The 24,909-nt window shown below is 48.7% G+C and overlaps 2 protein-coding genes across 2 annotated transcripts in view; one reads left to right on the top strand and one right to left on the bottom strand.

The window, feature by feature from the left end:
* Positions 1 to 5,712, top strand: part of Pptc7 (protein phosphatase targeting COQ7) — a 38,442-nt gene extending 32,730 nt beyond the window's left edge. The window contains exons 5-6 of the mRNA XM_032887139.1: positions 1,188 to 1,317; positions 2,315 to 5,712. Coding sequence (XP_032743030.1) covers positions 1,188 to 1,317; positions 2,315 to 2,373 — 189 coding nt within the window. The 3' untranslated portion in view covers positions 2,374 to 5,712. The remainder of the gene's footprint in view (positions 1 to 1,187; positions 1,318 to 2,314) is intronic.
* Positions 5,713 to 6,940: 1,228 nt separating this feature from the next.
* The window catches only part of Rad9b (RAD9 checkpoint clamp component B), a 29,462-nt gene continuing 11,493 nt past the window's right edge, over positions 6,941 to 24,909 (bottom strand). Inside the window, exons 6-11 of the mRNA XM_032887142.1 lie at positions 21,277 to 21,383; positions 17,616 to 17,722; positions 17,464 to 17,528; positions 16,201 to 16,320; positions 14,454 to 14,682; positions 6,941 to 7,437 (exon numbers count right to left, since the gene is read on the bottom strand). Coding sequence (XP_032743033.1) covers positions 7,327 to 7,437; positions 14,454 to 14,682; positions 16,201 to 16,320; positions 17,464 to 17,528; positions 17,616 to 17,722; positions 21,277 to 21,383 — 739 coding nt within the window. The 3' untranslated portion in view covers positions 6,941 to 7,326. The remainder of the gene's footprint in view (positions 7,438 to 14,453; positions 14,683 to 16,200; positions 16,321 to 17,463; positions 17,529 to 17,615; positions 17,723 to 21,276; positions 21,384 to 24,909) is intronic.

Below are 24,909 nucleotides of genomic sequence, written 5' to 3'. Positions count from 1 at the left end.
CGGGGAGGGATTTGTGTCTTTCTCGTGTTTTATGCACTTGCTTCTCCCTCCTCCTTTCACTGTTACCACACACCCTGCAGCTGCTGAGGCTGGGAGGTCAGGAGTGAGACCGGGCAGCAAGAGTGTGGGTGTTGAGCAGAGCTGCCGCTGAGGGAGAGTCTGCCTTCTCCCACAAAAGTGGCAGGGCCAGTAGCTGGGCTCTCTGTATTCTCTTAGCCCAGTGAAAGTACTGGCTGGCAGACACTGGCCTTGTCTAGCTCCTCTCCATTCCGGCTTAGGGTTTCTTCTACTGTCCAAGCAGTACCTCCTTGTCTGTGATTTGGGAAGAAGGAAAGTCTTATCCTTCAGGGTGGCAAGGGAGTCCTAACACCGGGCCTGCCCTGTGGTGTCCTGTACTGGAGCACTGTGTGCTGACAGCAGGAAGCACTCGGGCCTGCCCTCCGGGGCTTCCAGTCCAGAGGAGTGGCTGGAAGGAGATGGGTACACGGTATAGGCCGGTGGCAAGCGAAAAGGGTTGGAAATAAAGGGGACCCCTGTCTTACATTGGCTAGGGAAGGCTCCTGTAAGGAGGTGGCCTTACAGACCTGCTGGCTTTCGTTTTCTTTATGAACTTTGGGTTGTTTTTTTTTTAAATCTTATGCATCTGAGTAACAAGGAGAAGAGTTTTGGATCCAGAACCCATGTGAATGGTCATGTGGGCTAGGAACCAAACCTGGGTCCTCTGCGAGAGCAGCCAGTATGTTAATCTCTGCAGCCATGTCTCCAGCTGCCCTAGCCCTCGCTGGGTGACATTTAGACTGAACAGTTTAGAGCCTTCGAAGTCAGGGCTGAGGGGACGCTTGTCCTCGCACTCACTTCGTAGATGAGGAAGTGGAAGCGGCTAGGACAGGGCATGGCCAAAGAGCTCACAGCAAAGCTAGAGTCTTCTACAGGGTGCAAAGACTGGAAGCCATTCTCAGCAGGGCCAGCACCCGGGCACCTCTTCCTTGTAAAAAGCAAATACGGCCAGCTAGTCCCAAACACGGGGACTTCTGAGGCTTGTTCCCTGTGGCCCTGTCTCCATGTCTTGTCTAACCGGAGTAAACATAGGTGCTGGGGGAATGTGCAGGTGAGCTCTCTGCACACAGTGTTCTCATGCAGAACTCACACGAGGCCGCGTGTAAAAATAACTCTGTCCTTCACTTTAGAATTCAAATTATGAGAGCATACAGCGGACTGCAAGGAGCATCGCTGAGCAAGCCCACGAGCTGGCCTATGACCCAAATTACATGTCACCTTTCGCACAGTTCGCATGTGACAACGGATTAAATGTGAGAGGTAAGCGTTCTCTGGAAGGTTCTGAGCTCTGGGCGGGATGTGTAGGTGTGCGTCCTCTCTCTGCAAGGTCGGGAGGGTGGCAGCTCATTTCCCTGAGGTGCCCTTGAGAACCGACCTTGACTGGAGGAGAGAGCGGTGGAACCTGAAGCCTTCATCCACCACTGCCCTGCTTACCCCGGGCCACATTCCCGGCAGCTTAACGTCCGGCCTCCCGAGTAGCTGACTCCAGACCGCTGCAGCAGTCTGCAGAGGGGAGCTGCACGACACTGCTCTTGATTGTCCTGTCTTTTATCTACATCGTGATGCTGCCGACCGGGAATTAGGCCAGTCCTAGCTGGATGACGTTGGTGTCAGAGCTGTGTGGAGCTGCCCAGCTTTTGCTGGTGTGATACTGTGACGTGCTAAAGCACATCTGAGCTGAGGAAACGTTAAACTAGAGAAAAGCACATGCCGCAGCTACTCGGCAGATTAGAACACAGGCTATTCCGAGTCTCCAAACACTGGACATGTTTGTCCAAATTAGGGCAGCGTGGTATGTGAGTGCTGGGCTGCAGCTGTCCTGTCAACCCCCGCTGCACTCATGTGATGCTGTGGGCGAGCGGGAGAGCAGCGGGGTGGGTTCAGGCTTCAGTCAAGCCACCGCTGTGTTTGTGCGCCTCTGAAACAAGGTCGTAGACAGCTCAAGCTGGCCTCTAGTATGTGGTGATCCTCCTGCCTCAGCCCATCAAGTACGAAGATTATAGGGTGCACCCCTGTGCCCCGGCCTGGGTGCTGCATAACTGCCTCGTTTGCTGTAGCTGTGGGAGAGGCATCGGGTGACATAGGTGGGTTTGAACTCCTGACCTCCCCAAAACTGGAGCTTGTGGCTCTGACTCTCCAGTCTGGGGCGTCGGCAGATCAGACCCACAGACAGAGCACTGTCTCCAGTGCTTACAGGAGCCATGTCTTCAGTTGACTGTTCCTTCAGGCACACTGATAAACTTCATCTGTGTTTCAGGTGGAAAACCAGATGACATCACCGTGCTCCTCTCAATAGTGGCTGAGTACACGGACTGACTGGCCACACTGGTGACTCCTGCCTTTCCCTTGTCCCCAACGTTTCCCTGCCACGTGTGCTGATCCTGCTGGCAGGACCACATTTCTTTGCCACTGATCTGTGGCCACGGATGGATGCTCTGGCCCACGTTTGAGACCCATGGAGATCCTTGCTGAGAACCACTACTGTCATCCGCTAGCCCGGACCTGCTGGCGACCCTCTGAGAGAAGCGAGGCCACCTCTCCCTTCTCCCGGAGGTTTTCAAAGCCTTTTACTTTTCAAAAGCAGTTGAAGTTTTGAAAATAAGTAATGTTGGTAAAGTGAACTCAGAATTTCAGTGTGTTAAAGGGATGTTAACAGTTGACAAATAGTGAATAGTGACAGCTCTACAGAGCACACATGGTCGTCCCAGGAGAACCAGCCCTGTGTCCCACAGGTGCAGTCTCTGCTAGGACCGGTGTGGTTTGTGTCTTCTGTATAAACTCCTGATTTCAGGAGCCCACAGCCCTGCCCTAACCCTGTGCTGGGCGCTCAACCCCAGGGGCGGATGGCTTGGGTTACAAATTGGAAGGAAATTTTTGTTCTGTGGATGCAGATGTTTTGTGCTTTTTAAAAGATGCTTAATTGTGCTCCTGTGACTGCAGCTGTGGCAGTCTGTTGATTTGTCCAGGTCACAGGCTAGAGGCAGGAGAGGGACAGGGAAATCTAGTAAAGGAAATACTACGCAAAATTTCAGAACTCCTCAAAGCCTGGGAATCAATGCTGTAGCTGAGGTTGTCCGCGCTGCCTGTAAGGATGCCCCGGGCTTTCCTAGGGTAGAGTACGCAGCTGCAGCTCGGAATGGGGCTGGCTGTGGACAGCCTTGCTCCTCCCCTCAGGAGCCGCCCACCCTCCCATGCCCCACCTGCGTTGTGTCCTCAAGGTGATGATGGCCTGGTGGCCGGTGGCTGCATCTCCCAGAGCCCACAGGAAAGCCAGTGGTACCTGACATTCACAGTGACATCACAGCTGAGTGTGGGGCCCTGAGTCCGGCTTACTGTTTACAGTCCCAATAGCCATCGCAGTAGGTGACGCTCCTTCCCAGAATTCCCCAGTACCTGCGAGCGCAGACTTGTTTTTAAGGTTTATGTACAATTGACTGCTGTAAAGATATATATATATATATTTTTGGGTCCGTTCTTTTCCTTCATTAACGTGGTGGTAGAAAAACCATATATACTTAGAAACCCTTAAGTTAAAGCCGTGTTTTCTGTGCGAGTCAGATGATGCTGGCGCGAAGATGGTGTGAGCAGCTGCACAGCCCGTCCTCTGCAGGAGACACTGGCTCCCCGGGTATTGCATTGAACTTGTGTGTGAGGTTACCTCAACTTGTTTTTAAAGGTTTTGTCTGTGTGTCTGTATATTTGAGTAGCTGTCTCGTTTTATTTAAATTGTTTACCATGTACCATGTACATGTCAGTGCTCTCAGTGCATCATGCTTGTAACAGGCATTTCATTTATAAGAATGAGTTACTCATTTGTAAGCTGTTCAGTAATTTATCTACTATTCCTAAATTGGCATAATGTTAGATTCCTGTATTGAATCACCTTTAATTACACGTCAGAATGCCTTAACTACCCTAACCTGACAACACTGAGCTCTCTGGTGAGGAGATACAGCGGCCGGGATGCAGGGAGACTGGACTAAGGAGACGCGCCGCGTTCTGTTGATCCCGGGGCACGAGGGGCACGTGGTGGGTATTTATTTTGCACAAACTCTTTGCAGTGTCTGTGTGTAAAACGGTGAGGTTGCATCCAGATGGGGTGTGTGACTCTAGGACTGAGCTTCAGCTCTTCCGTGTGGTTTGTCATTAGTTTTTGGTCAGAGGTGTTGTAGCCTTACAATCTGGATATATTTTGCATTAATTTTCCAATGCCGACATTTAATTCCTGCTAAGAGCAGAGCTGGTCAAGTCGCTGGCTTTTTTTTCTGCTCTCATTTTAGCCCATCAACCAATGTTTGTAAAAGTGGATTGGTTTGTTGTAGACAACTTCTTTTTAGTCAACTCACTTTTCTGAGCAGTCATCGTTAGAAATGGACAGGCAATAGGGCTGTTCTAGTAAACAGAAAGCCATAGGGCAGGCGTCAGGCTTCAGTGAAATTACTTGGGGCCTGGCGCATGGACTAGTGACATCGCGTGTTCCATCTGCTTCTCCCTGTCCGTTTGTCACACACTCGGTTTTCTAACTGTCCGAGGTCAGGCAGAGCAAGCCCTGCTCACACGCACTGTGGCCAGGGCTCTGTCACGCACCCCTCGCCAGGGCTGCTCTGCAACCTGGTGTGCACATGCACTGTATTTTAAATCAAGCAGTGTAAGCACTCATGTTTGTCTCACAGAGTGAACTTTTATAACAAAAGAGAAAATTTGGGTTTTAATTTACAAATGGCAAATTATTTATCCCTCTGGATGCACCAAAGACCAGTAAAGTTTATAGCTTTTCCATCTATATTTATAAAGCAATACTGTATTATAAAAATCACTATTTTTATCACATGCTTGAAATTTTTATTTTGTTCTGTTTTAAAAATGTGCACTCTAAACATATCAGAACCTTATTTCTTCCTATGAACTTAAGCTGCCTGCGCACAAAAAATATTAAATTATCAAGTGGAGATGAAGTAGCTGGCGTCCCTAGGCTCTAACAGCGGAGAGAAAGGAGGGGACAAGTTCTGTATCCTGAGTCGCTGTGTGCTTGGTCGACAGGCTACTCGCTCAGAGTCCATTCCAGGTGTGTGTCTGCGGCAGAGACTGGCACCAGCGTTCCGAGGCAGGAGAGTGCCCTTGCTCTGGGTAGAGTAGCCAGCAGACGGAAGCGTCCCAGCGCTGCCCGCCCCAGGAGTGTCTTGGAGGCACTGGCAGGCTGGCTGAGGCTGTGCGTGTTTGTACTTTAGAGTAGGTTCATGGCTTCTTGTCACTGTACAGCAGCTCTCTCTGGCCAAGTTGTAACACTCAGTTTCTCTGGAGACTGTCACAGTTTTACATTTAAAAAATTTGCAAAAATCTGCTTATAAAACAAAATATGAAACAAGAATTTGGATTCTATTTCTTTGAAAAAAGTAAATTATCACAAAATTGAACTTCTCGATAGAGCAGTGTCCATGTCAAAATGTGACTGTTAGCAGGAAGTTGGTGGCAAATATAGTAAGGACGAGCAAATCTGAGTCTGTGCTAATGAGCTGCGTGTTCTGTCGAGACTATGTGTGTCCTACCAGAGGCAATGACCTGATCGATGTCTGAAATATAACTTATGCAGGAATAGTTCTGTAAATACATTTAAATAAACTGTAAGGATATTTAATAAATACAGTATTTATACTACGTGCCACTCCTTTGGTGTGAAGGTCAGGGGCTAAAGCACCGACGCTCAGATTGTCTCCGTCACATCCCAATCCAAGCTTCTTGGTCTGCCTGACAGTAGCCAGCACCGCAGAGCTGTGTCCTTCGTGCTTTACCATCTGAGCCAGAGCGGCATGGCCTGTCATCAGCAGCTCCTTACCGTCCTCAGAAGTTCACCAAAATGGACGACAGTTGAGTGTAAAACAGAGGGTTTACAGCTGGAGCCATCAGTGTCCTTCCAGACAGTACTGGGTGACGGAGCCACCAGACAGTACTGAGTGACAGAGCCACCAGAAAGGCTGCTGTGAGGGGCGGGGAGCTCGGTAGCAGAGCACTGACCTGGGATGTGCAAGGGCCTAGATTCCATCACATGAACACACACGCACAGTGTCACAGTGTCACCATCTTGTGCAGATTAGTGCCATAGCCAGGCTGCGCTGGCCAAGGTGCTTGGGAAGCTGCATCAGGGTGCGCCCAGGCCGTTCTCAGCAGGAGACCCACAGAGCTGCTCTGCAGGCATCTGTGCTGGGCAGGAATGTCTGCAATCCAGTGATCAGTGTAAACATGAGATTCATAAACCTTCAGCCTACAACAGAGGACAAGGCTGAGATAGGTGGGCACTGCCAGTTTCCACAAAAAGCTTCTTGAAAGCCCATTTTCATTCACAGAGGGACATTTTGGGATGAAGTTGGTGAAGTTGGGTTTTTATTAGGTTACTGTGGGCAGCTGTGAGTCATTGCTAAGCTACAAGAACCCAGTCACTGTTTCAGCTACAGCTCTGCTCACACTTCTGCAGCATCTGATCCACGTAGGCAGCACGGAGTGTGAAGTACGGTGGCCTGCTGCTTGACATTTCCTTACGGTCTGATGGTTTCCAAGGACTTAGCAATAAGATGTTCCGAAGGCTCCTGTAGCCTGCAACCACTGTACACTGGTTTGGGAGAGAGTCCTACAGCATCATAAGTTACATCAGTGTGTTTTGTGCCAGGTTTTTAATCTGTGCTAGACCTGAGAGGAGCAGTGGACAGGCATTTGTCCCCCGCCCCCTTACCTTGTTCCACTCCAGGCTGAGCTCAGCGGCCGCTGTGTGTGCCGGTGACTCACACCGACTTCACTGCATGCTCTCTGCATCCCACTGCATAGCAGACAGGAACCAGAGCAGCTGAGGGCCGGGAAATAAAATCGTGTAATATATAAAATGACCACAAAGTGAAGTTAACTGTATGTCTTTTATTCACCACCTTTTCTCTACTCTGAAAAACAACACTGAACAAAGCCTGTCAGGTCTCACATAAGCTGGAAGGCTGCTGTCAGGTACAGAAGCTCCACCTCACCCCGATGCTGAGGGAAGTCTGCCTTAGGGACCCACAGGGGACGTGCCAAGGCTGCAGGGTAAACAGTGGCATCTAACCCCGATGGCTCATCCTTGTGCGGCCAGCCCTGTGCCCCAAGTGGCACAGATTTTAGTGCACAGTGATCCTGGCAAGAGCAGAGACACTGTCTCCAGGGCATCCTGGGACAGTTTGCTCAGTTTCCCCTTGGCCTTCAGGGAGCCAAGCGCCCGGTGTGGCTATCACTGAGCCTTAGCGTGGACGTTCATCCACTCGAGTCCTGTTCACTGTCACTTGCTACTGCCAGACTGCCCAAGGGGTGGTTGGCATGCTCTTGCTGTTCACAAGATACTGCTCCAAAGAACATGCAGGAAAACTAGAAAGGAAAACAGAAGACTCTAGTTCATTCTGCAGACAGAGCCTGCACACGCAAGGCTCCAGCTGGTATGTTTCAGAATGGCCATGTGGGCTGGAGGGATGGCTCAGCGGTTAAGGGCACTGACTGCTCTTCCTGAGTCCCGAGTTCAATCCCCAGCAACCACATGGTGGCTCACAGCCATCTGTAATGGGATCTGATGCCCTCTTCTGCTGTGTCTGAGGACAGCTACAGTGTACTCACATACATGAAATAAATACATCTTAAGAAAAAAAAAGGAGAGGTTAGGGATTTAGCTCAGCAGCAGAAGCAGAAAAAAAAAAAAAAAAAAAAGGCCCTGGGTTCGAAAAAAAGCTCCGAAAAAAAAAAAAGGAAAAAAAAAAAAAAAAAAAAAAGAATGTGGCCACCCATGTACTGCCACTGTCTTTGATGGTGATGAATCGTGGACACCATTACCTGCTGAACACATCTAGGGCCAGAGCCTCTTCGGCCATCACCAGCCCAAGACAGGACCTTTGTGAATGGTAGTGTACTGTGACCTCTCCTGGAGCTTCAGAAATGTCCACCAGGACTGACAGAGGCAGAGGGCCCGTACCTGTCCTCGGAGGCTGAAGCTAATCAACAACCCCCAATCCCAACCTGCTGCTGTGTTTTGGGGGAGCCTTAGTGTTGCTGGCGCTTAGATGTCCCATCCTCCGCCCTCTCCAGCTGCTGCCTCTTCTCTGTCACAGAGAAGTAACTGTACTGAGAGACTCTTCTCATCCTCCTTCCTACCCTGCCTTAAGCTTTTGACCTCAGCAGCACTTGCCTGTGCCTGAAGCAGTCTCCTGTAGCAGAAGACATGGTCTAGGTTGGAGAGAAGATACCTTGTGCAGCGGCTGATCCCTTACTGCAGTTGACCCCAGCTTAGCTGCAGTAAGGCGAATGACAGCCACCACATGGACGGAACCCTAGAACCCCCGTCACATACACAGGTAGGTAGTGATGGGATCCGGTTTCTTCTTTTGGCCATGGAGTAAACTGAAAGGCACAGGCTAAGTGGCACTCTGATAGCCCTGAGAGGCATTTCATACTCTGACCTCTGCAACCAGAGAGCACATTTGTGCTATTCCTGCAGTAAAATCTGTGGTCACCTGTTGTTTTGTTTGTTTGTTTGTTTTTAATAAGTTTAATAAGTTAATGTATATGAGCACACTGCAGCTGCCTTCAGACACACCAGAAGAGGGCATTGGATCCCATTACAGATGGTTGTGAGCCACCATGTGGTTGCTGGGATTTGAACTCAGGAACTCTGGAAGAGCAGTCGGTGCTCCTAACCTCTGAGCCATCTCTCCAGCCCGGTCACCTGGAATCAGTCCCTTGCTTCTTAAGTCTGGCCTTGAGCAAGGTCAGGGTCCTGAAGCTGAGACGACTGCGCAGCCCCCTCTGTCCAGGCGTCTGGCCGAGCAGTCGCTCTCGGGAATTAATTTTCACGGCATCCTCGGAAGCTGCAGCATTCAGGCTAAAATATTTTGGTATTTGAGCATTGCCTGACTTTGGGGTGAGTGCTATTTGCCACCTACCCTTGTTCCTGTTGTCTACCTGAACTTAAAATGTGTGGCTGGCTAACAGCCCTTCCTATGCTAAAGCAGGAGCCATGCACACACGCAAGGGAAGAACGCTGAGCTGGAGCGCAATGTGGCGCACTCCGCTAATGTGCCCGAGAGCCGGCTGCTGTCTCCAGCAGCACAAGGCAAAGGAAGGTAGATGCTGGCCCCGATCACAGAGCTGTGAGGCTCAGCAAGAACAAAACAACACAAGAGGCTGAGTTGCCCAAACCGTCAAGTGTTTGATGTTCTTCTGTAGGACCTGAATTCAGTTCCTAGAACCTATGTGGATGCACTCACAGCTACCTATGGACTCTGGCTGCTGCTATGCAGGACCCTGGCCTCCGTGGGTGCAGTACTCACAGACACACACATTAGAAAGCAATATGTCACCACACCTTCCTGCTAAGACAAGGGTGAAGCAGGACACCCGACTCCGGCTGTAACTTAGGATCAGTGGACATGGGAACTCAGTTACTGGCACTGAGGGAGAAAGCAGACGACCTCTGCACACTTCTACACAGGGGTGACTGTGCTGGGGGAACCCACCAAGACCAAGACAACTCGGCAGCCGGGCAGTGGTGGCACAACCTTCAGTCCCAGCCCTCTGGAGGCAGAGGCAGGTGGATCTCTTGAGTTTCAGTCCAGCCTGATCTACAGAGAGAAACCCTGTCTCAAAGAAAGAAAGAAAAAAGGACAGACAATTCAGCAGAGAGACATACATCTACACACAGAACAGCTGTGCACACAGAGGATGGAGACAAGTATCTACAGCAGGAACGGACTTGTAGCCAAGCTGGCCTCAGACTCACTACGTGTGCCACTGCACCTGATCATGAAGTCCTGGGGACTCAACCCAGAGCCCTGGGCATCCCAGGCAAGCCTTCTGTCAACTAAGATAAAGCCCCAGCCTCCCAAGCCTCTTTACTTTTTATTTAGAGACAGAATCTCTAAAGTTGGCGAGTTGTCCTGGAACCCATGATCTGGCCTCACCCTCACAAGTGCTGTAATTCCTAGCATGTGCCCCAGCCCAGCCAGGGACACACTTGACAGAGACACTCAGACCCCTATGAAGAAGCTAATGTGGTGCTGCCTGCTTCAGTCCTGGCACTCGGACGGCTGAGGCAGGACTGGGAGTTTCCATCTGGGCTACACAGATGTCTTCACTGCCCCACCTCCCACACGGAAAAGCTGGGTGTGGTGATGCATTCCAGCCCCTGAGAGACAGAGGCCATGGGTCCATCTTCAACTGCAAAGGGACTTTGAGATAAACCTGGTCAACATGAGACCCTGGCTTAACAATGTTTTAAGTCAGAATTCTAAAACAGTCCTGAAAGGCACAAATGGGCTTAAAGAGAAACGTCGCCTGGTTACAGGTGGATGGCGGACAGAATAGCAGCGCTCTGAGTAAGTGAAGGGAAGTGTTCCTCAGATCCCAGCAGACACTTTAGGGAGATGGGTGAGCTACTAAAGTCTGGTTACCAGTCAGTGTTCCCAGCAGAAAGAGAAGGCTGCCAAAAGCCACTATTCCACCAAACTAAAAGCCACTGATGAAGGGGCAGAGGATAAGGAAGGCACTAACGGGTCAAGCACAGCAAGTCCAGAGACTGGCACAAGTGCACCAGTGTATAACATGCAAAGGAGACGCCAGAGCCCTGGGCAAAGGCAGACTGTAGTTTTAAAGGCTTCTGGGGAAGCTGCAAAGACAAAGTTAGACCCGTAATTTACAGCACGCATGGAGAGACTCCAGATGGCACAGCGAGTAAACAAGAGGAGAGGCGTGGATTTCTTAACCCGAGTAGGAAAAGCTTTCTAATTAGCTCAAAAGTCATTTGAAATTTTTAAAAAAATTAACTATTTTTTAAGGAAAAGGGCTGTGTGGCAAAAAGAAAACAAAAAAACAACAACAAAAAACAAAAAATACAAAACAAACAAAAAACCCAACAACAAAAGAAGTGCAATATAAGCTATGTGGTCAGGTCCTCAAGCATCACAGACAGTGGCTAAGAAGCCTGTACCCAGTGAGCCATGCAGGGCCAGGGCTGTAGACTGCAGCTGGGCAGGTGCTTGTTGGTCCATAAGGCCCAAGTTTGCCTCCCAGAAGCTATTCCACTTCACTCACAATCAGAGAGTGCAGATTAAGGCCATGATGAGGAGAGAGGAGACAAGCCCCAGCAGTTACAAGCTCTTGCAACCTGAGTTTGGTTCCCACTGCCCAAGATGGATGGCTCACCATCGCCTGTAACTCCAGTTCCAGGAGATCTGCCTCCTGATTTCTGGGTACTGCATACATGTGGCAGACATACACACATAAAAGCAAAATACTCTGAATCCAAAAACTAAGGAGAGCAGGTGGATCTGTGAGTTTGAGGCCAGCCTGGACTACACAGTGAGTTCTAGGACAGCCCACTCTGTAGTTGAGAGCAAGGGCTGCTCTCACAGAGGATCCAGGTTTGGTTCCCAGCAATTACATAGGGGCTTAGAACCATCAGTGACTCCAGCTCAAAGACATCTAACTCTTACCTTTGTGTGCATCAGGTACACACGTCACACGTCACACACACACACACACACGAAGGCAAACACATATACATAAAATAAAAATATTTTAAAAGGAAACAAAATTTCTCCAAAAATAAATTTGGCAGTGGTTGTTTTTGCGAGTTTGGCAGTAGGCTCCTACTGGTTGCAGACTTGGGAAACTTGTCTCTCCCCTTCACGGCTGCGGTGAGCACACACTGGCAGGACCTCTGTGTGCACACACTTGGCTCAGCTCTCACACTCTTAGGAGGAATCTACCTTATGGGCACACTTCTAACTGTTGGAGATGCATGTGTGACCCAGTTTGTACTTGGAGCTTTTAATAGTTTTAAGACAAGGTTTCACAAAACACTTCTGTTGTCCTGGAACTCACTACATAGACCAGGCTGGCCCTGAACTCAGAGATCCTCCCGCCTTTGCCTCCCGAGTGCTTGTGACACTTTAGTAATTGCAGAGACTGTGGACACAGACAGTCACTCGGAGTGTGGAAGGCAGTGTTTCCCAGCCTGTGCAAGTGCGGAGAGCAGCGGAAGACAGTCCGTGTGAGGATGTGTGCAGCTGCTCATTTGCCACGGGAATGATCAAGGGAGAAATGTGTAGTGTGCAAGCCTGAGAACTGAGTCTGGATCCCACTCTGGGTAGGAATCTGGGCACTGTCTGTCTGTTACCGAGGGCTGGGGTGGAGACAGGCCAAACCCTGGAGCTCACTGGTCAGCCAACCTAACTGAAGGAATGAACTTCAGGTTCACTGAGACCCTGTCTCAAAAAGTAAAGATGGAGGGCAGTGAAACAGCTTAGCAGGCCAAGCCTGGATCCCAGGCCTCAGCATGGGCCTGCACACACACAAATTAACTCCAAAGTTCCTGACTCTCCTGAGAGAGAGAGAGAGAGAGAGAGAGAGAGAGAGAGAGAGAGAGAGAGAGAGAGAGAGAGAGAGAGAGAGAGAGAGCAGATAAAAGTTCTCATTCATGCAGGGGCCAGAAGACAGTGTAGCATCCCCTGGAGTTGGAGTTTCAGGCGATTGTGAGCTGCCCAACTTGAGTGCTTGGAAGCGAACTCTGGTTCTTCACAAGAGCATCAAGCTTATGTAACCACTTAGCCATCTCTTCCGCCCCACAAATATATTTTAAATTAAAAAAAAAAGCCACCCAGAATTGACCTGGAGCCTCCATGTGCCCACATGTGTAAGCACAAGCACAGGTGTGTATATCACACAACACATATGATGCCATACGTACACAATACCATTTTTTATAATTGGTAAGCTCACTTGTGTCAAGCTGATGACCCAGACTCAATCCCAGGGACCCACAGAGTGAGAGGAGAGAACTGATTTCAGCAACTTGCTCCCAGACCACTACTCTGTGCCGTGGCATGTGCACACACACAAACTTTAAGACTTTAATATCAACAGAAGCCGAAATTGGAAGAGAATACAGATAAACACTTCAATTACAGGAACAGCCAAGGGCTTTGTAGAAGGGACTCCAGCAGTTCAGGTAAGAGCTGACTGCTGGCATTGTGTGAATGGGAAACCTTTGCATAGCGAAGCAAGCAAGACTCAATGAACAGACAGCCTGTAGATTAGGGTAGCCTACAGATCTGCATCAGACAGGATCAATATACAATGTATAAACTCAAAAAAATATCCAAAACCCAATCAAGGGGACTGGCAGGATGGTCCATCAGGTAATGGTGCTTTCTGCCAAGCCTGCACATGCCCCCCCCCCCACACCCCTAAAACAAAAAGAAAACTCACAACAAACGCCAGCAATGGTGGTGAGAAATAGGAACCACTGTACACTGCTGGTAGGAACGTGAAGTAATCCAGGCCCCGTGGTGATCAGCACCGTGCTTCTCAGAAGTATGAATATATGCTAGCATGGTGGCACACTTGCGATTAGCACTTGGGAAGCAAGTGAGGAGGATCAGGACTTCAAGGTCATCTTTGGCTGCATAGTTCAAGGCCAGTGTGGACTACAAGAGATGCTGTCTGAACACAAAAACAGTCAGGTGTGGTGGCACATGCCTGTAATCCCAGCACTTGGGAGGGAGAGACAAAAGTATGGTGAATGTAAGCCCATCCTTGGTTACAACCTGGGCTACGTGAGACTCTCCAAAAAAACAAGCCCTAGAAATGTCTCTCACCCTATCAGTGCCCTGCTGTATCGCTTCGGGATACTTGTGACTGTACAGCTACAGGACTTTTACCAAACCCGAGAGGCCTGCACGCCCACTGTCATAGCACTCTCGCCGTAGCCGCACTATCTGTCCATCAACAGGTAAGTGGACAAAGAACCTATGTGTATCTGTGCAATGGGATCTTATCTGGGGGACTGGGAGGGGTGGCTCAGTGGTTAAGAGCACTGAATGCCCTTCTGGAGGATCTGGGTCCAGTTCCCAGCAACCACATGCTCACGACTGCCTGTAACTCCAAGACCTGACACTCCCACAGACATACATGCAAACAAAACACTGATGCTTACAACTAACAAATTATTAAAAAGGGAATTCTATCTAGTCATAAAGAAAACTGAACGCTGTCATTTGCTAGACTGAGTATAAATGGAGGCCTTCTTGGTAAACTAAGCGTGGCATGTTTTCACTCACTCGTGGATCATACATCGACACATAACAATACATATGACACACATGTAGACAAGCGTGAAGGCAGAGGGTGGAAGAAAGGAGGCCAGCAGGAGGGAGCAGGGAGGAGGGGGAGGAAGAGGACGGCGGAGGAAGCGAAGGGGCAGGGATGAATTTGCTCATAGGATGTACTATACTTGAAGAGAGTAGGCATCGTGAAACACGGTGGCCTGGCCAGGCCTACAGCAAGGTGGATGCTTACGAGCTGGGCTGCCCTGGCCAACCTCAGCACAGCTCTCCTACCTTTCTGAGGGGTGAAGGACTTGGCCCTTCCTCCATGTCACTGACAACACTCTCAGGCACCTCGGAGATGTCATCCTGGCTGGCGCTGGCTCTCCTGGTCTCTGCTGCAGAGCTGCTGTCAGGAGGATCCTTGGGAAACAGCCTTTTGGGCGCTGCTCGAGAGATGCTCTCTGGGGTCTGGCTGACTCGGCTTTTACCCTCCTGGGCACCGGACTGTGTGGGGTCTGACCTGGCGCATTAAGAGGGATTAGATAGAGCTCTTTACTGGGAAATACCTTTCCTGTAACTCAGAGAGCGGTGTGACGGCGATGAGAGCTGTGGACTGAGAAGTCGGTGAACAGAAGTACTTGCCGAGAGTTAAGATGAATGAATGCACACGGCCATCTGGAAACGCCCAGACAGACTTGGGCTCAGCAGCCCAGCACCCATCAGACATGGATTATGTCCACAGGATCCCTGCTGGTTTGAATGACAACAGCCCCATAGGCTCATGTGTTTGAGTGCTTGGTCCTCAGTTGGTGGAACTGTTTGGGAAGGATCAGAAGGTGTGGCCCTGTTGGGGGAGTGTGTCAAAGTGATGGACTTGGAGACTTCAGAAGCCTCCCACGTCCCCAGTGTGCTCTCTGTTCCTGTCTGTGGACCAGCATGTGAGCTCTTAGCTGCTCCTGCTGCTGTGCCTTTGCTCCGCCATCATGGACTCTGACCCTCTGGAACCATGAGCCCAATTAAACTTTCTGTTATGAGTTGTCTTAGCCATGTTGTTTTACACAGCAATAGAAAAGTAACTAAGATAGGATCTCATGAAACAAGTCCAGCTGTGGACCCACAAGAGGGCTCAGTAGGGGACAGCACTTGCTGCCAACCCTGTGACCTGAATTTGACCCTGTGATCCTGACTGCATGTGTGCCATAGCAGGCATGCACACACACACATACTCAGACATATTGTGTGTGGACATCAGAGGACAACTTTCAAGAGTGGATTTTTTTCCTTCCATCATGTGAGTCCCAAGTATCAAGCTTAGTGGCAGTGTCTTTTTTTTTTTTTTTTTTTTTCTTTTTTTCGGAGCTGGGGACCGAACCCAGGGACTTGCGCTTCCTAGGCAAGCACTCTACCACTGAGCTAAATCCCCAACCCCAGTGGCAGTGTCTTTACCCACTGTCCCATGTGCTGGCCTATGGATCAAGTGTTATGAGGTCATGAGAATGCATGTTTTCAAGTCATAAATCATGACATTAGAACATGCCTGCAATATGTACGTCATGGAGAGAGCAGAATATAACATGACCCTGATTTTTTTTTTTTTTTTTTTTTGTTTTTTTTTTCGGAGCTGGGGACCGAACCCAGGGCCTTGCGCTTCCTAGGCAAGCGCTCTACCACTGAGCTAAATCCCCAACCCCATGACCCTGATCTTTAAGAAGATAAGTGTGAGCCAGTTGTGGTAGCACTGATCTAGTATCTCATTCAGTTGCTTCAACACAGAGGGGAAAGCACTCACTATACACACATGAGGACCTGAACGTGCATCTATTTAAAGCTGGATTCAGTAATGCGCATCGATGATCTCAGTGTTCAGAGACAGGAGAATTCCCAGTTCACAGACTAACTAGCCATGTGCAACTGTGAAGGGCAGGATACCGTCTGTCAAGCAAGGCAGAAGGCAAGAACTAATACCTGGGGCTGTCCTTTGACCTCACGGATGGATGGCAGCCCGTGCCATCCCCCAGTGTTAAGGAAAAAGACTCACCTTCGTGCCTGGGAAAGGCGCAGTGACTGTGGTGAAGATGTTCTACTTGGATAGTCCACTAAGGTGGCCAGGATAAAGCTCGCCTCCAACAGCATGTCTTCCACACTCAGAACAACGGGTCTAGGAGGACAATCAGCACAAACCATGCTCATTTCTGTCCCGTGTGAGGAACACATCAGCAAGTACCACCAACTCAGCAACGAAGAAACAGCGTCAGCAGGTGCTCCTTCAGTAATTCCTCAGGTTGACAGTCCTAAGAGCTGGGAAGCCCTTAGCAACCACGGGAAGCCCATCTGATTCAGCTGTAGTTCTAAAGCACATTAAAGGTTCACACACACAGAGTCTCCATGCTTAGGCCAGGCATAACTAGACAATCCCTGATTAGACAATTGTGTCAGGAGCCAGTCAAATGTTTCCATTGCAGAAGAATTATCTTTCTTAGTCAAAGTACCAAATTATTTATCGTTATTATTACTACTACTATTATTATTTCTTTTCAAAACAACTTTTCTCTGTGCCATCTTGGCTATCCTGAAACTCGCCCTATCGAGCAGGCCGGCCAAGAACTCAGAGATCTGCCTGCCTCTGGCTCCCGAGTACTGGGATTAAAGGTGTGCAGCACCACTGCCTGGGGCACACGACTGCTTTTGCGTTTTTGAGACAAGGTCTAGTAGCACTTGCTCACCTCAAACACACTGTGCGGCCAAAGCTAGCTTTGAACTTCTGAACCTGCTGCCTCAACCCCATGTGCCAGGACTGCAGACATGTGCTGTCACGTTTGGCCAAATGACCAATTCTTCTTGCTTTTTTTTTTTTTTTTTTTTTTTTTTTTTTTGGGAGCTGAGGCCCGACCCCGGGGCCTTGCGTTTGCTAGGCAAGCACTCTACCACTGAGCTAAATCCCCAATCCCCTCTTCTTGTTTTTTTTTTTAAGATTTATTTTATGAGTATGCTGTAGCTGTCTTCACCAGAAAAGGGCACCAGATCTTATTAAATATGGTTATAACTATCATGTGATTGTTGGGATTTGAACTCAGGACCTCTGGAAGAGCAGTCAGTGCTCTTAACCACCGAGCCATCTCTCTTTCCCCAAATGACCAATTCTAAAGCACCATGCTATGGCATCTTTCAAACTTTCAGTTTGATAAATGTTGCTAATAAAGTTAAAAGGTCCTGGAGTATAACATCAACTTCACCAACCTCCCAAGGGTTTAGTTATGGGAACAAAAGGGAAGAGACCAACCCAGAGTTCTCAGGGACATACTTTCCAGGAAAGTCAAAGTAGATGGCAATGGGTGCATGCATCACTTCTGAGAAGGTGAGGATCCCCTGCAGGGAGAGGAGCAGAAGGTGGAGATCATTGCTTTAAAAGCACTCAGGAAAGTGACTTCGACTCTGACACTGGTATTTGCTTACCTTCAGTTCTTTAAAGCAAAAGGTTATCTCGGTATCAAATCCAACCTGAAAGAAGTCAAACTCTTCCGGGCCAAAAGACATCTCACTGTACACAGAGCTGGTTAAATCTGTTCCATGTAGGAAAATGAAGATTAAAATGAGGCATGTGCTAGCATTCAGCACAAGCATGTAACCATGAGTTAATCATAGAGGAGAGCCTTGAAGGTGGGGTTTAAGGGACGCTCCACCCCTTGAGCTGGGTAGCCCTGTGATGGCTCTAATCAGCAGGAAAAGGCTAAGCAAGGCCACGACCGTGCCCAACTTGTCTCAGCGGCCAGCATGCCCCAGGTACTGCCTTCCGACCTTTGGTGCTTCTAGGTCATCATTGCCTGACCACAGCTGGTGAGACTCCAAGTGACAACCACCCCATCGGAGTGGGGAGACTGCAGAGTCCGGAGGGGTACAAAGGACCGCCCCAGCTACTTTGTTTTTGGAATGACTTATCTGTTGTGGTTTGCCCTGGAGTTATCTGTATTTTGATGCTAATTCCACTGCCCTAAGGATGGTTGCCTAGTCTTGTACTCAGGACTCAGGTGACTTCACCAGAACCACCTCCCCATTGATTTTGTAAAGTACAGGTGAGGGCAGGTACAGGATAGAAGCAGGCCTGTCATTGGAGGAGAAGGAAGGATGGGTGGGAGAGAAGTTTGAAGGAAGAGGAGGAGACAAGAACGGAAAGAAGAAGAGACAGGAGGGACAGAGAGGGTAGCCATGGCAGAGAGAAAATGGAAGCTGATGTTAAGATTCCACTCTGTGTATTTACAGGTTGTTATTAATGTTCTTAAGGGATGGATGTGTACTGGGCTTTGTATGTTTAGGTGGGCAATTATATCTTATCAATTGGGCCAAAGGTTATTGTGTTGTGTGTTCTTTTATGTGACGGTTTGAGTGTAGGAAAGTGTGTGGTGGCTGGAGACACTGGGTCATGGAATTGGGATGTGTGTTTCTGGCATGGTGGCAGCCTGCCTTGGGAACTAGGTAGGCAGAGAGATTGCTGCCAGGCTCAGAGAGAGGCCTTCGGCAGTGTGATATGGGATAGAGCAAAGCGGGTGAGAGGCTTTGCTGACTGAGAACTACGATATCAAGCAGATATTCTTGGGATGCTGAAGTGCCAGACCTACCTAGAGTGGGTAAAAGACGGCATTTTATTTTTTATATATATATATATTTTTTTTTTCTCTTTTTTTCGGGGCTGGGGACCGAACCCAGGACCTTGCGCTTCCTAGGCAAGCGCTCTACCACTGAGCCAAATCCCCAACCCCTATTTTTTATATTTTTACAACAACACTTATTTACTTATTTATTTGTATGTATGTGTGCGCACGCATGTGTCTGTCTGTCTATCTGTCAAGTTTTTAGTGAAACAGGGTCTCATGTAGCTCAGATTCACCTCACAATTGCTATGTAGCCAAAGGTGGCCTTGCATTCCTAATCCCCTAGTCTCTGCCTCCCAGTTGCTGACATTACAGGCCTGGGTCATCACACACAGCTAAAGCTAACTAATGCTAAAAGGGACTATTTACAGTTTACACGTGAAATTATGTTATGCTTTACTGATGAACTATATGTCCTATGCTGTTTTAAAATACTAAAACTTTAAAACCTCTCAAAAATTTTTTAAAAAATAAATTAAGCTGGTCTCTGTATGGCCATACTGGTGAGCACTCCCACCAGCAGAGAATAAGGTTTCTCTTTCTCCACATCCCTGCTAACATTTGTTGTCAGTTCCTGACAACATTGCCTGTAGCAATACATTTCTTTTATAATAATTTGTATATATGTTGGTGTTTTGAGCTTTTCTTTACAAAGCTGCTTTGGTTGGCTGAATGTGGTGGCTCAACCTTTAATCCCCAGCCCTTGGGAGGCAGAAGCTGGTGGATCTCTGTGAGTTCAAGGCTAGCCTGGTCTACTCAGAAACTTCTAGGCCAGACAGGCCCTGTCTCAAAGAAAGGAAAAGACTGGTCAATACACATAACAGAGGCTCTGGGGAGAGAAGCAGATTCACACAGAGGAGACTCCTTTTAACATGGCTTAGGGCTGCAATGCACTGCAGTCTCAAGTATGGAAGGTGCCTTACGGCTCCCTCAGCAAAGGCTCATTCCACAGTTAGTGTTGTAGCAGAGAATCTCAGTAACAAGTCAGACAGTGGTCAGGCAACAATAGCTGCAGTCACTCATTAGAAAGCTCCTCTGGGGCAGGGCTTAGAGCTGCTGAGCAGCCACCTCCACTCAGGAAGATCCTTACGAGCCATGCAGGGAAGCCATTACAAAGTCACAGGTCAGGAGCCATCCCCTGAAGCTCACCTATCTACACGGTAGGCTCACGGTGACTACCTATGGAGCGTGACCCAGGCAGGCCACATGGCTCTTTTTGCTTCCTTTATTCATATCAGTAACTACACCTACCTCACAGACCAAATGACCCCTGACGTACACTACGTACACACAACCATGGCTGGACCCACTGTAAGCCCTTCACCTTAAATACCACAGCTCCTGACTTAGCACGTGCCTCAGCAGCGGAACGCCCACCTAGTGTGCGTGCACAGAGGCATGGGCGTGAGGCCCATAACAATTCTGCAATGCAGCAAGCTAAGCACACGGCTTTTCCTTCCACTTCTCCCAAAGCCGTGAGGAACGGAAGATCCCTAGAGCAGGCACTGCATAGAGCAAGTCCAGGCTCATCACCAGAATTCCCTTCTACACGGTCTTGGGGGGACTGACTTAGACTTAGGGAGTGCACATGTTGCCCTGTGTGCTTGCCGTCTGAGATACTGTAAGGTTCTAACTCTTTCTCTCAGTGTGTAGTCTCAGTTAGATTGCTGGCTCTTAGGGCAGTAAACCATGAGACACAGGCCTAGAAACCTTGACCAAAACTGGGCATGTTAGAAAGAGCCTGCAACCAGAGCTTCCAGGGACTAAGCCACTACCCAAAGACTATGCATGGACTGACCCTGGACTCTGACCTCATAGGTAGCAATGAATAGCCTAGTAAGATCACCAGTGGAAAGGGAAGCCCTTGGTCCTGCTAAGACTGAACCCCCAGTGAACGTGACTGTTGGGGGCAGGGCGATAATGGGGGGATGATGGGGAGGGGAACACCCATATAGAAGGGGAGGGAGCAGGGTTAGGGGGATGTTGGCCCGGAAACCGGGAAAGGGAATAACATTCGAAATGTAAATAAGAAATACTCAAGTTAATAAAAAAAAAGAAAGAAAGAAGGAAAGAGCCTGCAATCCCAGCTACTTGGGAGGCTGAGGCAAAAGTGCAAGTTCCAAGCCAACCTGAGCTAGTTAGGAGGGAGAACAACAGGAAGTTATTTCTGACATGAAAATATATGATTTTAATAACCACTCTTCACTTTAAAGTAACCTGAAAATTCAAAGCCATATACTTTGTGAATTGTAAATCTCCCAGACCGCCCATCAGTTTTCCACTTTTCTCTCTCTAGCTGCTTCTCAGACGGCAGCTACTACCACACTAGCGACAGCACTCGGTGTGGAGCCAGGAAGTACATCCATACGTCCCGTCCCATCCCATCCCATCCCATCCCATCCCATCCCATCCCATCCCATCCCATCCCATCCCATCCCATCCTATCCCATCGCAGACATCAGCCTTACCCAGTGATTCCCCACTCGAGCTCTTGAGGCAGAAATTCTCTGGGGTAACGGAGAAGGTGACTTCCTCTTGATTCGATGTTAGAAGAGCAATGGCCTCAGCCAGCAGTCTGTAAAATGTGATGAAAAGTATCGATGTCATTTGAGCAACAGCTAAGACCTTACTGGAATTCAAGTCTTGAATCTGGAAATAAACAGGCCTGCTGGTTATTTAGGAGACTTCCTACAAAGGTCTACCTTCTTACTGTATGTTTTAAATTGGACCTTCGTTTGCAGGCCAACTAAGAGAGCTTAGAAACCTGGGCATGTGAGATGTTGGTACTACCTTGGGAGAGCATGCAGAGGCTGCTGTGTGAGCAGAATGCAGGGACGGCACCCTCCATTCTGGTTCCATGCCATAAAGGGGACAGCAGCAGATGGAGCTGCTCAAATACAGCTGAGGTAAACTAAGCCAGACACCCGTGTGGTGGTTTGAAATGAGATGGTCCCTGTAAGTCTTGGGTGTCTGAATACTTGGTCCCAGTTGATGGAACTGTTTGGGAAGGGATAGGAGGTGTGGCCTTGCAGGAGGAGGTGTGACACTGGGGGTGGGCTATAAGGTTTCAAAAGACAGTGCCACAGGCACTTGGTTCTCTCCGCCTCCTACTTACAGTTCTCATGTATGAGATCTCAGCTGTCCTGCTGCCACAGTGGACTCTGCCCCTCTGAATGTGTATGCCCAGTTACGTTTTATTTTTGTTTATTTATTTGAGACAGGGTATACCTATGGAGTCCTGGAACTTAACTCATTGTGTTGACAACCCTAGCTTGGAACTCACCGAGATCCTCCTGCTTCTGCCTCCTGAGTGCTGGGATTCAAGGTGTGTGCCACCATGCCCAGTGCAACCTTCTTTGATAAACTGCTCTGGTCATGGTGCTTTGTCCCAAGAACTGCAAAGTGACTAATCCACATGACAGGCAGAGGTTCTCACTCGGCCTGTGGCCTGGACTTCTGTTACTCTCCTAGACTAATTAGTCACTTCAGGGTTCTCCTGACATCCAAATGCCCTTTTATTATAGATCCTCTTTGGGTTGTTTTCTTCTTTTGTTTTCTTCTGAGACAAGGTCTCCTCACTGTGGTCTAGTCTGGTCTGGCACTCAAGGTGATCCTCTTGCCTCAGCCTCCTGAGGGGGTTGCAGGTGAGAGCTGCCATGCCTGGTTTAATTATGCTCCCTTTTGAATAACACATGCATTTAGGGAGAACTCAAGGTGGGACCCACAGGCTTGAGGTTGGCCTTTTGCTCTCCTAGTGACCATGACATTGAGCACCTTCCTGTGCTCTCTGTGCACGCTCAGGTCTTCTCTGACCATTCCTAGTTGGACTGCTGGAGACACAGCTCAGCAGTTAAGAGCACTGCCTGATCTTGTGGAGGACCCAAGTTCTAGTCCTAACCTCCACATCTCTGCTCACAACCATCTGTAACTCCAGTTTCAGGGGATCAATACCCTCTTCTGTCCTCTGAGGGCAGATATGCACATGGTGTACAGACATACACACAGACAAAACATCCATGTATAAAAATAGCATGTTTTAAATTAAAATAAAATAAAGTTGCATTTTAACAGGACAAATAGGAACTGCAAGTTCTGTCGTCCTCTCCAACTTGAGGTGTGGTGGGATAAAAGCACGTTCTTAGGATTTATGCAGTCTGAGTTGTTAGGCTGATGCTAGACATTAGTTAGCAGTGTATCCAGGCCAGAAAGCCAGGAGCAACCTCAGGCTCATCTGGGGACTTCTCCCTTGTTTAACCGGGAGGTGTTAAACAAATGCTAAATACGTCTGTTCTGAGCCTGAGCCCGGCTTTGTAGCCCAGGCTGGACTTGAGCTTTGTAGCCCAGGCTGGACTTGAGCAGATGCTTCTTTTGCCTCAGCTTTCCCCCACTGGGGCTCAAGCCACTTTTTCCTTTTGTGTTTAAGGAACAAAAAAAGAAGAGACTTGTACACCACACGTCAAGCAAGGGTTTGCTCTACTGCTTTGTTACGCCCAGACAACATGACACCAAACAAACCTGACTTTAAAAGGAGAAGAAATCGCCAAGCATGGCGGTACACACCTAGAGTCCTAACACTTGGAAGCAGAAGCATAAGGACTTTTAAGTTCTGGGCTCATTTCAGGTAGGAGACCCTGTCTCAAGCGCCTTTTTGAAAAATCCAGAAAATATAAACTGTGAATAAATATATAGTTTTCAGACTATTAACAATGGAAATGCTGGGCTGGAGGGATGGCTCAGGGGTTAAGAGCACTGACTGCTCTTCCAGAGGTCCTGAGTTCAGTTCCAGCAACCACATGGTGGCTCACAACCATCTGTAATGAGATCCGATGCCTTCTTCTGGTGTGTCTGAAGACGGTGACAGTGTGCTTATATATAATGAATGAATAAATAAATCAACAAACAAATAAATAAATAAATAAATAAATAAATAAATAAATAAATAAATAAATAAACCTTTAAAGAAAAGAATGAAAATGCATCAATTTTACCTATCAGGCTGTCAGAAATTGTAAAGATTTGTTATGTCCTCCACTTAGAAGGACTCTGCACTGGTCAGAGTGTGAAGTGACAAACTGTTCAGATGGTGACAGTTGTCAGAGCACACAGGAGTTTAAAGTTTATCAGCCTTTGACCCACTAACTCCATTTAACGACTCTGTTGGGCACCCTGTACCAGGGCCCTAAGGAGCCTCACTTCCCTGTCCTTGGTCCCTCCCTTCCCTGGAGTGTGAGCTGGACCTAAACTCACTCAGAGGAAAACAGCAGGAGCTTCGGGGTAGCAGTTCCGACAGGAGAGTGGAGGAGCCCTGAGACCCTGTCCTGGGAGCTCACTCATTGTCTGGTGTTTGTGAGGACTCTCAGTAGCAATCCGCAAGTTTGGAATGGATTTTCCTGCGCTTCCAGAGCCAGGCAGTGAGTTCAGCAGTGCCTCCCCATGGCAAGTGACACTGTAATCCAAGTGGCCCTTCCTCAAACTCAGGAGACCTTGATTCAGGAACATCCGGGTGAGACCCAGCTATTTCGTGATCCTCCTGCCTCTGCCTCCTTCAGCAAATCCTACCAGCGTGCGCCACCACAACCGGCGAGACCCAGCTATTTCAACAGATCAATAAATGCCTGATTTGGGGGAATAGATAACAGATACTAATCTGTATACTATATCGTTTCTGATACCAAAAATGTTCCCCTGTAAGGTCATCAGCAGGAAAGTGTAGCTCAGACACGCAACGTAAAGAAGAATAAGATCGGTGTAAGTGAACTGGTGCCAAGCTGCTCCCATAGCTTAAGTCTCAAAGGCAAGTCTAGGGTCAGAGACGTAGCCCAGCAGGTCCAGGCACTTGCTTCCCAAGCCTGATGACCCAGGACCCGTGTGCAGGAGAGAACTGACTCCTGCACGTCGTCCTCTGACCTCCACATGTGCACAGTAGCATGTGCATTCGCACACAACCTGGGTGGTAGGGAGAGTCACCAGGCTGCTAACGAGCTACCCCGCCACGTGAGCTACAGAGGACGGCAGAGGAGCGAGGCTCACGGTTCCTTGCATTCTTCAGTGTGAGTGCTGCAGGTAACAAGGGTTGCTTTTGTAATTTAGAAAAGCAGTGG

Source organism: Rattus rattus, chromosome 16, assembly GCF_011064425.1.
Source record: "Rattus rattus isolate New Zealand chromosome 16, Rrattus_CSIRO_v1, whole genome shotgun sequence".
Lineage (NCBI taxonomy): Eukaryota > Metazoa > Chordata > Mammalia > Rodentia > Muridae > Rattus > Rattus rattus.
This window is presented reverse-complemented; position numbering and strand designations above follow the sequence as displayed.